The 15,958-nt window shown below is 45.4% G+C and overlaps 1 protein-coding gene across 3 annotated transcripts in view; it reads right to left on the bottom strand.

The window, feature by feature from the left end:
- The window catches only part of ULK1 (unc-51 like autophagy activating kinase 1), a 78,536-nt gene that overhangs the window by 14,692 nt on the left and 47,886 nt on the right, over positions 1–15,958 (bottom strand). For 2 of the 3 annotated variants that reach the window (XM_080558940.1, XM_080558942.1), the window contains exons 12-19: positions 13,735–13,823; positions 11,390–11,555; positions 10,421–10,481; positions 9,483–9,572; positions 5,303–5,428; positions 1,674–1,825; positions 777–860; positions 341–603 (exon numbers count right to left, since the gene is read on the bottom strand). In XM_080558940.1, coding sequence (XP_080415066.1) covers positions 341–603; positions 777–860; positions 1,674–1,825; positions 5,303–5,428; positions 9,483–9,572; positions 10,421–10,481; positions 11,390–11,555; positions 13,735–13,823 — 1,031 coding nt within the window. The remainder of the gene's footprint in view (positions 1–340; positions 604–776; positions 861–1,673; positions 1,826–5,302; positions 5,429–9,482; positions 9,573–10,420; positions 10,482–11,389; positions 11,556–13,734; positions 13,824–15,958) is intronic. The other variant, XM_080558941.1, reaches the window with a different exon arrangement.

The following is a 15,958-nucleotide window of genomic DNA, read 5'->3' as shown; positions in this document are numbered from 1 at the left end:
CCTACTGGACGCACGCTTGTGTCACAAGCTGTGATGTACAAATCAACCCTGACACCGCAGCGCACTAATGCGCTTCTGTCCTAATCTGGGCAGCTCCTTTTCATTGCCTGTTTAAAACCCCGGACTCTGCTCAGATGGTGAATGCTGTTGCCAAGTGAGATCTGTCCACTAAGAACTAGGACACTGCCACATTTCACACAGATCGCTAAACAGCCCTTGAAGAAAAGGGAACAAGTGGTGATAAATCCAGGTCAGAGATATCTGAGCATACAGCGCTTCACCCCCAGATAACCCAGCAAATCAAGCCATGAGAAACCCAAAGGCAGACTCCTCGATATACCTTTGTAGGGGAGCCCATGATAGTTGGCAATGGGCTTCTCTGCATGAACTCAGACAGCTTTGGTGAGGATCTGAGCTGCCGGCAGTGCTGCAGGCCATGAATCTGCAGAGGCTGGCTGACTGGGGTATGGCCAAAGTGAGCAACTAGAGGATCAGAGTGCTGCTTGGTTATCTTCTGCCTGCAGGAATGCAAATCTGACAGGTTGGGAGCACTGTGGAGCCGGGAGCCCATCCCTCGAGGAGAGTGTTCGGGCGCTGAGGCACCTGGAGAGCCCAAACACAGTGACAAACCATATCATTTTCGGGTTCTAAAAGCAAAAACCAGCCTGATTCACTGCTAAGACATCCAAGGATGTACATACCCAACCCTGAATGCCCTGAGACTACAGCTCCAGCCTTACCCATAGGAGTAATAAACAAAATGAGGACCAACTCACCAGCCATGGGAATCCGGCTTCTCACTTCTGCTCCAACAGAAGAGGGGATAACAGTCTGGCTGGGCTGCTCTGGGATCGTTCCAACTTTAAGGGAACAAAATCAAAGTTTATTCACCATTAAGTTTTCATAGGCAACACCTCCTATTTTATAGAAAGGTAGTAGTCATCTCTCCCAATCTTCTCAGCCCTGGCTGTATAGTGAAAAGATCAACATCTCCTGTAAAAGGAGGAAAAGAGCTCTGGCTGGTATTCATTTAGCCAGGTTTAGTCTGACTTTGCACAAACATTAATTCAGAGGAATAGAATATAAATATTCTCCATTTCCCCATCAGCAGAGACTAATAAATATAGGACAGGAGACACTAGGGATATAGAATAGCTAGTTACATCAGTCTGTTCCTTTACAGGAAGCAGCAAATTGCATCATTTGCACACTAGGGTTTTTCTTATCCTCTTCCGCTTGATTTGCTTGTTAGCGTCTGGATCAGGCTATCAGGTATTCAGACAGCTGCTTTTCAGTAGACACAGTGAAGTTTCAAGCCCTTCCAGAGCCAGTCAGAATTCTATTCTGCTGGCAATTGGCTCATATTTTTCTCACTTCAACCCAAACTGGTAAAAAAAAAATACCTTCCACTTACAGAAGCCCTCTGGAGAGGAAAGCAAAATGTTTCACACATACACCAAAACACAGCTCACCTCTCCTGAGGCTAATAGGTATTTTCCTCTCCATTTTACTGAAGCCAAAACACCTGTCAAATATTCTATTGAGAAGAGCCATGGGGGAACACAACATTCTGAATTCCCTATTACCTAGCAGTTACAGCTGGCCAAAACCTCCTCTTTACAGGAGAGAGAAGTGATTTTATTAGAGCAGCAATAAGCCAGTTGACATCTTACCTTGCGGTGATGGCATAAATGGCTTGGCACCGCCGAAGGAGAGCTTTCTAGAGCTGGGCACAGATCCATGCTCTCCAGGATAAGGAGGGGAAGCACCAGTTTTAGGAAAACCAAGAGGACTTGTACTGCTAGATCTCCGGACCGTACCAGACCTTATAGGAAAGAACAGCAACATGCACATCACTTCAGTTGCCAGTAAAGAAGAGTAAGGAAAATATTAACACCTGATACTCAAACACACCCAGCTACCCCCACAGAAGTGGAGCTTCACGGCTGTTGATCTTAGATCAAAACTTGACTGTACTAGGAGTACATAAATACAGATTAAGATGATGATCCTTGTTCTCAAGAGTTCCAATCCAAATAAAATTTTGCAAAAGTACGAAAAGAACGAGCTGGATTAGCTCAGCTGTAAGCAGGGAAGCCTGTCACCTTTTAAAAAGTCACTTTTAGACACTTGTAGGTATCTACATCAGTCCTAAACAAGACAATTTCCTATTTTGCTGTGTCCAGGGTGTTTATTGGAGGTAGTGTCTTCAGACTGCACTGAGAGGGTTTCATTCAAGTGTCCCTCCTGTGCTGAGCCACGCACTCCTCTGTCGGAGCAGCCTTTAAGTTAGAAGGCTCTGTGAGTGCACGTCGTGCTACAGGGAGTTATGCTGTGCCAAAGGAACTGCTCTGTAACAGGGCTTTGACTCAACTCAGGAGAGGCTACAAAGTGAAACAGAGCAGCGCGTGGCTGTCAGATCTGAAACAGCTGAGTACTACCCAGAGGAATTTCTCTTTGAGGTGGAATGGTCAGAATTGCCTGGGCTCCAAACTCCCCTAACTCCTCGTGAAACCTCACCTTAGAGAACTAAAATTAGTTTGTACAGGCCACACGTGCAGGAACCTCAAGCATTACCTAGCTGCTAAAAAGAAACCAAGAAGAAACTAGAATAGGGGGAAAGTAAGTAGAGCCACACCACCACTCTGGAGAGAGATGGGATTTTTGTATATTAATTATCAGTATTTGAATGGTTTCAGCACGCTTTAATAACACAGCCTAACTACTGAAATGCCAATCTGCCTCCGCAGGCTCCTCCACCAGGATTCCATTGCACTCCTTTATGTGAGAAAACAGTTTTTTCATCACATCTACTCTTGATTTGGAAACATTTTTTCCATTGTTGAAAGAACATTAGTCTCAGCCAGTGGGTGGTTTTCTAGACAAAAATCAATGAATATGCTGAAAAAACTGTGTGCAAGCCACTGGAAGATGCTGTCACCAAGGTATCCTGCCTCCTCTCCCAGCAACGCACTATTAATCTGTCCGTGCATATCTGAACAGAAGGAACAAAGCCATAAAGGTGTCAGCAGTACAAGCAGGGCTAACGGCACTACAGGCAAACCCATCCTGATGGAGTGTCAGTATGTCTGTTCAACAACACTACCAGGTATATGGCACTACTTGATGCCATGTTTCAGAAAAAAAATCAGTAATTGAGATATGAGTGGTTTTTTTTTTTTCCCTTCTCCCTCCTCAACCCCACCCCAATATGTTGCTGTTTTTCTGTCAAATTAATCCACCCTACATTCACAGGCTAGGGGAAAAAAAAGGAAATCATTTAAAGTTTTAACCTAAAAATCACTTCCGTTCATGTTGCTCCAGATTTAGAGGCCTAACACTCACTAAGTGCCTGGCCCTGAAGCAAAACTAATGTACCCAAAGAAAACACACCTGACACAGTAAAAAGACACCTAGTGACAGAAAGAAAGCATTGCTCTGCCAAATTTTTAACTCTTCAGAACATCAACCATCGGGAAGACTAATTGTTATTTATTGTGAGCTTGCAGGAAAAACCAGGAGCTGACTGCAGCTGCTGAAAGGTGTGGAATGTCAGACACCACCCTACAAGACACGGCATAGGCAAGGAGCAGACGAGCAGGACAGGTGATGTGGCCAAAAGCAAGCACACATAATCACCACCTCACCACACGAGATATCTGTCCACAAACAAGCTGTGCCGCACAGGCATCACCAGCCAGTCAGATGACAGCAGTCGATATTGCAGAAACAGAGTGTATGTCAAAGCTCTTAGTCAGGCTACGTGCCAGACGTGACGAGGCATTTGGCTGTAATGGCCTATTTGATACAGCTGATGGAAAAGTGGAATCCCACACAAAACGCTTGATGAAGTTTTCTCCTTCCATTCCTGAAGTGTGCCTAATCAATTTGCTGATTAGAGGAAGTGATGATGAGAGATAAATATGGCTTCCTGGGGCAGGAGACAAAACATGACGCCAGAGATTTTGCGATGATGCTAAAAGCAGAGCGTGAATCATCTGATTGGTTCCATTCCTCGAGTTCCTCTGCAGGGACGATGCTAATCTCATCATTACACAGTGCTGACTAAATGGAGCAAAACATGACAGTTTGATCCCAGACTGGTATCCGCAGGCTGCGAGCCCGAACTCAGCAGCCTGACACTGTGCCTGGTGCAGCCTCTGCACGTTCTCTTTTTATACATCACATGGATGGCTGGGACTCTTTCGTTAGGTTCAGCACTAACAGGGTGCACAAATACTGCTGTAAGAAATACAGGGCATGTAGGAAACTGGAAGGAGCTTACCACCAAACCTGTCACGCATTCAAAGAACTGAGCATAGAACAGTATTAAACTAACACTGACACAAAACACATCTCTTCGTTGATCCGTGGCTAATATCAACATTGTGTCTCCAATTCTGGGTCCACTCTGAGTAAGCCTTATCCTTAATTAAGCTGGTAAGAAGCCCAAACTCAGGCTGACATAGGCATTACCCTACTTCTGAAAACCAAACTTTGAGCAATCCAGATACTTGGAATATTCTTTGCCCTTGCTGTACAAACTCTCTTTAAGAGCCTGTACGCTTCTCCTTCTAGAACCTGGGCTGCCACTGTTAATCCAAATCTCAAAACTGTGGGAACCATAAATTACACGTGTCGAGGGAGAGAAGCTTGGTGGGTTTTGGAGGCAGAAGACACCACCACCAAGCTGAGGAAGGCAGCTGCACGCAGCTGGAGGCTGACATCCGGCTCTTCCTGACAGCGCTCAGAAGGCATGCTCTGCCTCACAGGCAGGAATTACTCGTGACTTCATCGGGATGCGTAACCACATTCATATGGAACTCGTGTAATAAACATCTATGGTGTGACTAGCTACAGGAACCAATTAGTAAAGTCAGGTAAGTTTTGCATCCCTATCCGTTTCAGTCATTTATCTCAACTTTTTCCTTTCATAGAGGCAAGAGCCAAATGAATGATTGTCTCTGCTTGGCCCACCAAGCCATATCTGGCGTAGGAAAAGCTGTCAGACCCAAAAACGCTCAGCCTATACAGAAAGCTGATGGGAGCTATGTCACATACACACATGCAGACAAAATGTACAGTGCCTGGTAACAAATAAATTTCAACATAGTTACAGAAATACTCCAAAACTAAATGTCACCACAAAACATAGCCTGCCGTGGCTCCCTACAGCAAGGGGAAAGGCCCACCACACAAGGAAATTTTTAGAGATAGAGAGAACCTACTGTAAAAGGCCCCCCAGGATGTAATGCAGTGTAACACACTGATGTGACCCCCTCCTCCCAGCCCCAGCACTTACCGAGGAGAGGCGAATTGGTGGGGAGACTGCAAGTTCTGCTCAATCCGCCGGTAGTTATGGATTTGTGTCGGGACCGGAATGGGCACGGAGTGTCCGTACTTGCTGCTGGAAAACTGACCCGGCCGGCTGTGGAAAGGAGACAAAGCCTCGTGTAAGGGGTGGGCCTTCAGCCAGGTAATTGGAGCTATTATCTTCACAGAGCAACCTCACGCAGGGAGTGCCCCCTTCGCTCCTCTCAGGCTGCGGGTTTGTACCGGGTGGCGGTTCAAAGCCATGCGAAAGGGAAGTGGCGGCACACATCTCCTGAGAGCAGGCACCTTTCTTCCAGCACGCTTCCCACCCACGGACTGAAGCCAAAACACACACCCAAGCGCACCACTCCCTCCAGGAAAATTGGAGCCCTGCTGTTTCATGCCACAACTGGCCCAGTTTCCAACAGACTCGGATCCCCAGCCAAAGAGCACATCACTGAACAAAGGCTAAACGCCTGTGGCTCACACAGGACACCAGCAAAGGTTTTGCTGCCAAGAGCTATCTGCAATTCATGCAGAGACACTGCTGCAACAATGGCACCTCCATCAAAGCCTCGGCACACCATGAAGAGAACACACACTTCTGGTGTACTTCAGAGTATTTGCAAGCTAACTACAGGGTGGAGAAGGCACCTTGGGAGAGAATAAAATCAGGGGACAGGAGCTGGTATCTATATGCCCATCAAGGTTGGCAAGAGTATCACACATAAAATGGGACAGGCCCACTCTGCAAACTTCAGACTTCTTTCCAGTTCCATCCAAGCAGGTAAATCAGCTCATGTCTGATATCTGTTCCCCCAGGTGACAGTTTCCCTGTTATTCTTAGCCTGCACGCCCCACTCTGCAGAACCCATGCTATACAAAAACCATGCAAACACCACATTTAACTAAGTAGCTGCCTAAAGTCTTTTCCCAAAGGCTCCAGAATTCTTGGGTTAATTGCCATGGCGCTGTTAATTCCAACTGCCAACATCAATTGCAGGGAGGTTGCACAATTACAGAAAGATCTTATTGGAAATGAAGGCTTCTGCAGTCCTCCTTGCTGTCAGTGTAGGACGCACACCTTAGCTGGCACCTTAGAAGCAGGAAGTATTGCTTCTTCAGGTCTAGCACTCAGAGAGGAAGAGTTTTACATAAGGTGAAGAAGACAGACATTTAATTCAGCAGGAGCGTACACGTGTGCACAGGGAACAGGCTGTGTCTTGTTTGGCAGTTCAAAATATCCCATCACCAAAATTTCTTTTTTGGGGAAGGTCAGCAGTACTTCGTGGTTATGGTGACAGTGTTCAACAAAGCTGATCGGCAGTTCTCCACACTGTGCACATGAAGACACTCCTCATTCACAAAAGAACTAATTAACTAATCAAGGCTGAAAGATCAAAATGCGATTCTGATTTCTCTCTTCCTCTCTTAACATACCTACTATTTTTTTTTCTATTATTTTTATTCATTTAAATTCTACATATTCTTCCTTGCGTGTTCTTATCTCTCCCACCAGAAAGACTTCACCAACAGACTCTCAGCCTGCCTCTAAAAGGCATCACCTAGGCCTTGATTCTTCACTAGCATATAGCAAAATAAAGGCGTTCAAGGTTTCTTATTGCTCAGTGGAAAGGTGAGGTTTTTGGTGTCTCTGCCTTCCATCAGTACATGACACGGTGTCAGACAGACATAAAGCAAACAAGCTTTAACCAACAAATCTGAGGGCTGACGTCAGACTTCGCACACATCCTGACTTCCAACATAAATTTCAAATGCCTTCTCTTCAATCTGGCCAAAACCCTTTAAGGGAAAAGATTTCTTGGGTGAAAAGTCTCTCCCTCTCCCCAGGATTTACGCGAGTCCTTATAGGAGCCAGATGTCCTACACAAGGTGCAAGTTGCAAAAGAAAGTGCCCAGCTGACATATACTAAATCTGCTAATTGGCCTCAAGCCTTAAAGACTACAATGGACAATAAATTTGCAAAGACAAAGAGATAAACCTGGGACAGGGAATTTAATTACTTGAGAGTAATTAAAAGCTCTTTAAAAATTGCATGAAATCCATTAGCGTGGGATATATACAAGGAAGTACCTTTCGTTAGAATTATTAAACATTTTCAACAAGGAAGTATTAAAAAAAAAAAAACAACCCTCAACTATCAGCGTATTTCAGTTCTGCCTAACCTTCGTCTTTTAGTTAACACTGAGGAGAGCTGCTCTAGAGTGTATCGTGACATCCCGAGGAAAACCCACTGCTGGCCACTCTAAAATAGCTTTTGCTTTCTGTCCCAGTTGGGCTACGTCCAAGCATTGCTTGCTAGCCTAGAGCCACACACGAAAGGGCAAACTGCTGCCTTCTAGCAAGAAAAGTCAGAGGGAGAGAAAATCAGGCATCCTCTGCATCAGTGAAGCCAAGTGCTGAACCAATGGGCCTCCTGAAATCTACAGCGAAGAGCACTGAAACTTGTGTTAATAATACTTCCGAGAGACAGATCAAAGATCATGTTTTGCACTCCAGATTTGGAGTGACTGCCCCAACATTTCATTATCTATGCTTTGTTTCCCATCCTGGACAGGTTAGGAAGTAACTTTTCAGTGTTTCTTTAAAGCAGCATATAAAAGTGGGAAGCAGCTGCAGAGGGTGTGGAATCTGCTCCACAGAAGCTGCAGGAATGAGTAGGAAGGACAGCAAGAGCAGCAAAAGGTTTAGATCATAGCCACCGGCAGCGTCTTTCTGCCTTATGATCCACTAGAATATGATGAACGGAAGAGAGCAGCGAACAGTAGGCAGCATTTGAAGTGAACTTCCATGAATTTCTACTCACTGCTGTCCAGAAACAAGGCCAAATCCTTTAATAAAGACTGATCCCCAGAATGCAAAGGAATCAGTTTATTCAGAATAAGCTGTTAAAAAGCTTAGCAGGCGATGGCATAAGAAGCCTCATGCAATTATACTGCACACTGTGGTACGTGCCTGCCAATTAATCTGATCACGTCAGCAAGGCTTTGAGCTATATTCTTCTCCTTTATATTTATATGCTTTCAGGCTACGTTTTGTCATTTTCTGGGCTCTGTTTATGTGATGAGTGTGTTCAACACAGACTGGGACTACATTTTCTTCTTAAGAAAGATTTTAGGGTCATCCCTTCCCCGGTGTGAGCTCCCCTCCAACTCTCCTCTCCCAACATGTGCCATATTGACAGAAGAGAAGATTAAAGCGGTCCTGCCTTCCCAGTAGGCACGAGTGAGGCGGGAAGCAAACCAGCCAGCTCCCTGTAAGCTAAGCATGAACCCTAAAGGTTCAAAAGTTTATAGGATCACCTTCCACAGACCATTAGCAGCTTCTGAAGAAAAACGCATCTGGACCTGCTGGCGGTGCTGGGCCGTTGGTGCTGTTGTGTGCGGGCAGCTCTCACCTACCACAATTCTAAAGGCCAAAACTGAGTTGAAAACAACTGGCTCAGTTGGAACTAAACCTGTGACCACACCTGTTTGCGCTTGTTATGCTTACTCATGCATCCTCTCTAAGGGCCGTGTGTAGCAGCATTACTTTATACGGACACAGAGCAGTGAGCTGCTTGGAGCTTGAGCAGTGAGCTGCTTGGAGCTTTAAGCAAACTGCTGACAATTAAGTAAGCCCAGGTATCTGTCCTTCAACAGCAAGGAGAGATGAGCAACACCCCTCCACACTTGTCCTCCTATCCTTTGTCCAGTAATTCAAGCCCACAGTAGTTTCAGCCTTGGCTAACGTATTGTGCTCTAATTCACTGTGTGAATTTAAAAGCACGGGTCTTCAGTTGGAATAACTCACTGCCTCTGCAGGCTGAGCACAGAGGGGATGAGTAGCACATACATACCGGTGGAGTAGATTAACTCTCTGCTTGAGAATAATACCTGTCCCCAGGGAACAGAGTTAATTCCAGCTCTACTGCATTCTCTCTTAGCCCCTTCTGAGGGCCAGTGGTGGGAGAGACAGGCTCTATATGTGGGATGGATCAGTGCCCAAGGCTGGGGAGTTTCTCCTGGGTGTTTCTTGTTACCCTTTAATTAAAAGAGAGATGTGGATCTTGCTCAGCACACCAACATCTCTTAAAATCCTATCCTGGAAGTCAATGGGAATTTAATTAATCAAAGTTGCACAATCACCACAAAACAGTCCTTCTTACCTGGAGGGGCTAGGAGAACTGCTGTAAGGGGGAGAAGGAGATGGCGTCCTTCCCTGGCTTTCCAAGCCTGCTGAAGTCAGCAGAGAACTCCTGAAAAAATGGCAGAGAGAACCCAAGTGTTAGAGCCTGCGAAACAACCCCGCTCCCCGCTGCAGAGCACAGAACAGAGCTATGCCTGTCCCACACCCTCTGCTGAGTCCAGTCATAGCAGCCCTGGAGCTGTCACACTGCCGCACGTACACTCCAGTATTCAGGCGCCACATGCTGATCGGCTGGCAGTGTTAGAGTATCAACAGGCATTTTAGACCGCATTTCTCCTATGCCATTTTAACCTGGTGGAAGAGCCTTTACGCAAATGAAATGCAGTTTAGTCCTGAGGGAGGAGGAAACTAAGCATAAATGAATACCAACTCTAGAAGTCGTGTGTTCCCATCAGCATACACATGTTCTAGTTCTTATGCAATACTTACATTCATGTTAGTGCAACTCTTCCTAACCCCAAGAACCTAGGGAAGCATCACTGAAGTTTGTCTCTATGGCTATTTTTTTGATCATGATTTTGACAGGAGCGAATGAAGGTAGATAAAATAAGTAACAAAGAACACCATCTAAAGATGACACCTTCTTTTCATACTAGTTTCTTTGCAAAAACAGGTGATGTGTAAGGGCTGTTTGCTAGCATTAGTGTGTTACAAACACAACTAGAGCAGAAAGCTTTGTTCCAAGTTGTTTCCAGATGTTGGGACAGTTCTATATATGTATTTCTGACTCAGACCTAACAGTGAAAACTGAAAATGGTCAGAAACAGGCAGGTCACAGTCATCCCTACCATGAAAGCTAACTCAGCAACATTTTTCCTCCATTCACCAGAACCCAGAAAGTCCCCAGTGCACAGTATGCTCCAATGGCCTCATTTTCAGTTGCCTAGGTGCTCTTACCCACTGTACATCAGGCTGTCTTGGATGGGCTTCCCTCCTGCAGCCTCAGCAGTCATATCACCTGAGGAACACGGAAGTGAAGAAACATTAATTTGAGATCAATTCCTCAATTGGAGGAAATTTCAATTTCAACTGGAAACGTGGCTAGCGCTAGGCATATGTACATTGGTCCCATTGCTGCTCCCAGGAAGAATAAAAACAGCATTGAGCTCTTCCTTACTGTGAGGATTACACAGCAGAGACCTGCCTGTCACAGTTCAACCCTTCTAAATCCCTCTTTTAATAAAAGTAGTGCAACTGTGGAAGGAGGAATCAAAGCATTTATCACTAGTCCTAACTCAGCAAATCTTCATACACATGGCTGAGATTGAACAATATCCTTCTGCTGGCTAAGTACTAATGCACAAACATACTCAGGTGTGTTGCTGAACTGTAGCCCTGGACCCTGTGTACATATATATTTCATGCAATTCTTATCAAAGTATAAATAAACAGAGGTGCTAATGTGAAATTCAAAGATACTTCAAGAAAAATCCAACAGTTTTTATTTTTTTCTTAGGTATTTTTCAAGTATAAAATCAGCTTGCTAGCAGAAATGCTGTCTTGCTCTGTGCTGCTACATGAAACTGAAGATAGGATGATATGGGAGCATATTCTGTGAGAGGAAGACATTTCCCTGTGAACCTACTTATCTTCTTTTCCAGTTGGATTTCCAGTTTCAGTCTCATATTGAATTCCCCGAATAACCTTTACTCTCAAATCCTATCTTTGAAGATAATTACAAAATATCCTATGAAGCTAACTAGGGAGACAGAAATCTCTTACAGCGTGAGAACTACAACACTCCTGTTACTCTGCCAAAGCAGACAGGTTTAATCACTGTTTCAACTGTCTATTAACATCCACTGTCCCTTAACATCCACATCCCCCCTCTCCTCAGAACGTCTCCATTTCCAGAAACCAACTTACTTGAGAACTGTGCTGGGACCATAACGAAGTCATCTGTGTCACAGGATGAATTCTTACTGCTGCTTCCAGCAGAGTCCTTCGATCCATGCAGAAAACCGGGGGAATCCTGGGTAGGAGATGCCAGCGTCTTCTCTTGCAGCTGCTGCTGCATCTCTCCAAGGGACTGCTAATTCAAGAAGAAAACAAATACTGGCTTCAGCACAGCTACTTCTTCATTCTGCTGGATCCTTTAAATCGAGCTGCACAAGGCTACAGACAACATTTTGCTCATAAAGCAGGGCTGATAGTTTGCCAGAGGCAGCTGTTCAGTTTACTGAGAAGGAACAATCTTTTACGCCCATGTCAGAACCGTGCACCTTTTGTTACAAAAAACATAGTATCAGCATATCTGATGTTCCTTGGATAAGAAAAAAAATCACTTAAGGTATCACACCACTCTGCCACTCCTGAGGCTTTCTGCATCAGCCATGCATTTGCTACCAACTCAGTTTGTAAGGCCAAGAAAAAGAGAAGAGCCTTCAGTGAGTTTTTGGTTGTCTTTTGTGTTTTTTGGTTTTGAACATTACACCTTTAGTCTCTACTCACATCCCTGCAGTAAGAAGCACTCAGGAACAGGTATGTAAGTGTCTCGGCATTTTTCCGACAAACCTGTTTTGCTGTAATGCTGACGAGGAGTTAGGGAGGTCTAAAGAAGGCTAAGCATCCAAGAGATAAACACCTCACAGCTATCAGAGGCATGACAGGCCCCTAAGAGCTCCGTTTTTTCTCTTCCTTCAGCCAAATGATGGATAGCACTATAATCCTTTTACAGGTAGACGGAGGCTAGATGGTTTTAGAAAGTTGTAAGATATCTCAATTGCCCTCTGTGCAAATCATAAGACAATCTTCATTCTAACGCACTTTTGGGCTGAAAAAGATCAGAATCAGTTTTCACTTGGGCCCTGTTAAGGCCTTGTCCACTCCCCAAAGACTCTCCTGTTGTATCTACAGGGCCTGACTCACTGCACGTGCGATACACGCAAGCAGAAGGACTTTCCCAGCTGTCAAAGCTGTCTCTCTTCCACATAACACGCTGGCTCTGCCCTGCAGACGTGGCGTTTTTCACGTGCTGAGCCAGTATAGCTCTGTCAGCAAAACTTCCAAACGCAGACCAGGACTGGTGCAGTACACGTCTCACATGGAGACCCCAAAGTCTGCACCACCCTTGAGCTTCCTGACTCAGGAGAACTCAAGGGGGGAGTCTATTTTTCATACCAGCTACCCATTCCTGAAGTCATATGGCCAAGGAGCACCCCAGCCAACCACCCTTCTACCTATGGTTGCAGGGGGAAATAATACAGTCAGGAATACAATTCTGTGCTATTCAGAGCAGAACAGACCTCTCCTCTCTGTCCAGTCCATACCACGAGCACCTAGATCGACTGTAGATAGTGCCCCTCAATCTTTCCCACACCAGCTCCTCACAGCAGATGCAATATCTTCCATGTGAAAACATGGAGAGAAAGATTCAGTCACGGCACTTCCTGAAAGAGGCTGAGAAGCCTTGGCCCAGGGAAACCTCAGAGAACAAAGCAAAAAAGCAGCAATGCCAGGGACAAGAAAAGAAAATTCAGTCCTTCTCCCTTTCCCATCACACCACCAGCATTCCTCAGTTCAAAGTCAAAAGGCAGCTTTCACCGAGAGCCTCCGAAAACAAGCTTTCAGTTCAGTGAGCTAGAGGAATGTCACTTCACTGGTCAGTTGATATTCTGCCCTCCAGGAAAGTTTTCATCATTTCAGGTAACCAGAGAGAAAAACCATCAGTTCAGATCAGCTCTCCTGAGACCACCAGACTGCGGCAGGCCCGGTCTGAGCAAAGAGCTCTGCTGAATGTCTCTCTGTGGTGCCTGGGAACGCTGGTCAGAAAGGAGGCTCACCTTTCAAAAAAAAGGGTGGGTATGCTGTCAAGCTGCAGAGACTTAGCTTGAGAACAGAGAACTTCTAGCCAAATAAGCAGTACTATGCCCCAAATTAGTGGCCAATTTTTGGTTTGTTGTTTTATTTTTATCTTTTGGTTCCAAGGAGCTTTCTGTCTCTGCCAACACAAGCTAATATCATTAACACCAACTTCTTTCACAAAGGCTTTTCACATAATAGACAACAACAAACTCAAATATTTCTTGTAGGGAGAAAGACAACCTTCAGAATCCAAACTGAGCAGACTGGGAAGGACACTGCACCAAGCAGAGGCAGAACTACAGTGTTCAGTAACTCGCACCAGCTAACAGCAAAAGCAAGGCTGTACTTCAAAGAAGCAAGCAGGGAGACCACTAACATAAGCAGTGCATCCTCTGAGCTGTACTTACGGGAGGTGATGCCAGGTGCGAAGTAGAAGAGCTGCTGGAGGAACTACCGGAGCCTGAACTGGGATAAGAAGGCATTGGCACAGAAGCAGCTAAAAACAAGGGAGAAAAAAAACACAACATAAATTAGTTGTCAACCTGAGATGAGTCAATAAAAGAAGGTCTTTTTCATCTTTTCACATCAGGTTTACTTCATGTATCAGATGCTGCCAAGTAAAGTAGAACGGCAGAAAAATTAGCATGCTGTTCAGCTCTAAGATTTTCATCCAGCCCCTCCTCCCCACACTATTTCACAGTTGCAACTCTTAGGGTGGATGCAAACATCCAGCCAAGATCAGAGGTCCACCCTACAGCTGACCTATACAGGCAGCAAGATGGCTTCTGCCCCGAAGAGCCTACAAAGCACCTTTGTAAACGAAGGGAAAGTTATGCAGAACAATGGACTGAGTTACTCAGGCCAGTGACACAAGTTAGGAGCTAGACTGCTTCCACACCCTCACAATTTCTTCTTTATCAGCCCTTGTGGCTTAGAGCACCTACCCCAAACGCTGGGAGCTCTACTATGTAAACCACATCTGCTCAAGCCAACACAGGCCCTCTTAAATCAAGCGGCATTACTCCACGCTACAACATTATGGACTCGGTTAAGATACAATCGCTGCGCATTTATCAAGTCTCCGTGGGGAGGAGAAACGCACGCTCTGCAAGAGCGACCATCGTGGGTGAGAAGTGAGGTGCAAACAACAAGGATCCTGGCTCAGGCACCATTTGGCATTTGCAGGCTTGGAGCCCTGGGCCTTTCTTTGCATCAGCCCTTTGTAAAGCCCTTGCAGAGCTGTGCTCCTCTGTTTGCCTAACGGCTCCCAGAACACACTCGATATCCGAGACATCCTGGGGAAACAAAGTTCTTCGCTACGTAAAGGTAACTTCTCATTTCTGCTTTGTGCTTGCTGCCCCCCCAGAAGTCGTTCAGGCATCTTAGGCCACATAGTATAAAACCCCACAGATTTAATCATTCCACAAGGAAACAGTTCATTGCTTCTTATTCCTCAGCTCATTCTTCCTCGGTGACACCTTCTGCAAGTTAAAGAGCTTTTGCTTATTTAATCTCTTCGTGCAGAAACTGTTCCAGAGCGCTGGCTGTTCTTGCAGCCCTTCTCTTGACGTTTTATTGTTCAGTATCAGAACCGTTCGCTTTATTTACTTCATTACTGAACTGTTTTTCCTGTAATCTTGACAGAGGCATACAGCTCACGCTGAAAGGACAAGTTAGCATCGACCTTCAGGCAGAAAAGATGATCAAGGCATCACAAGAGCAAAGGACACTCAACTCCAACGACTTATGCAAGTGAGGTTCAATAAATAGCTTGGGAGAGCTCAGCTCAGGAGGGAGATGAGTCAAAGGTAACAGTGACTCCTCAACGGGCTTTGAAACTTTCAGTGCTTCAAACTCCCCAGTCCCCCAGCACCAGACTAAGTGGTACAAAGATGCAAGAGAGTCCCAACGTCCTTGCTAAGCTTCTTAAAATCAGATTTTACTTTGCAACCACCTTGGTATTTGAATGACTTTAGACAGAGATCAGAGGCGACGGTTAAGTGAGGAGAACATTTTGCTTTGCTCCTCTTCCATTGTGCTGGCAGAGAATTAGCATCTTGTATCAATTTCTACCTTTACAGGACCTGTGCTAATGACTCCCTGCTTAATGCAAGGAGGAGTAATAACGTCTCAAAGAACACTTCTGTTTGAAGTAAAACTACTCCTGTCATTAATTGCACCAGCTGCTACAACATACTCCACTCAACTGGCTAGAAAAATAAAAGTACATCTCTCTGCAATTAACTGTTGAAACAGTGTTTTAATGATAAAAGAATGGGAAAATATGCCTTTTAATAAAAGGCTTTAAAACGTTTAGCCTATCAAAGGAGGTTAAAGGATGACTAGCTCGGCGTCTCCCAGCACAAAGAGAGCGGTCACCCAGCTGCTGAACTCTTCACTCCGACAGGGATGCAACAAGAGCAGCAACAGAAAAACCAAGGCAAAGCAGCGCAGACTTAAAACTGGAACGGTGTAACCGGGGTCACAGCGATCTTCTCCACCCCTCGCTAAAGCTACCAGAAACGGAACGCTTTCCTGCAGACGTTAGGCTACCCTGCAAAGGGGGCGATTCAGCAGAGCGCGGGCCCTCGTGCAGCAGGAAGTCCCCCGAGGACTGCTGCGGGTGGCTGC

Source organism: Anser brachyrhynchus, assembly GCF_964034855.1.
Source record: "Anser brachyrhynchus genome assembly, chromosome: 17".
NCBI lineage: Eukaryota > Metazoa > Chordata > Aves > Anseriformes > Anatidae > Anser > Anser brachyrhynchus.
Note: the sequence above shows the minus strand (reverse complement) of the source record. Positions and strands in the feature narration are given on the sequence as shown.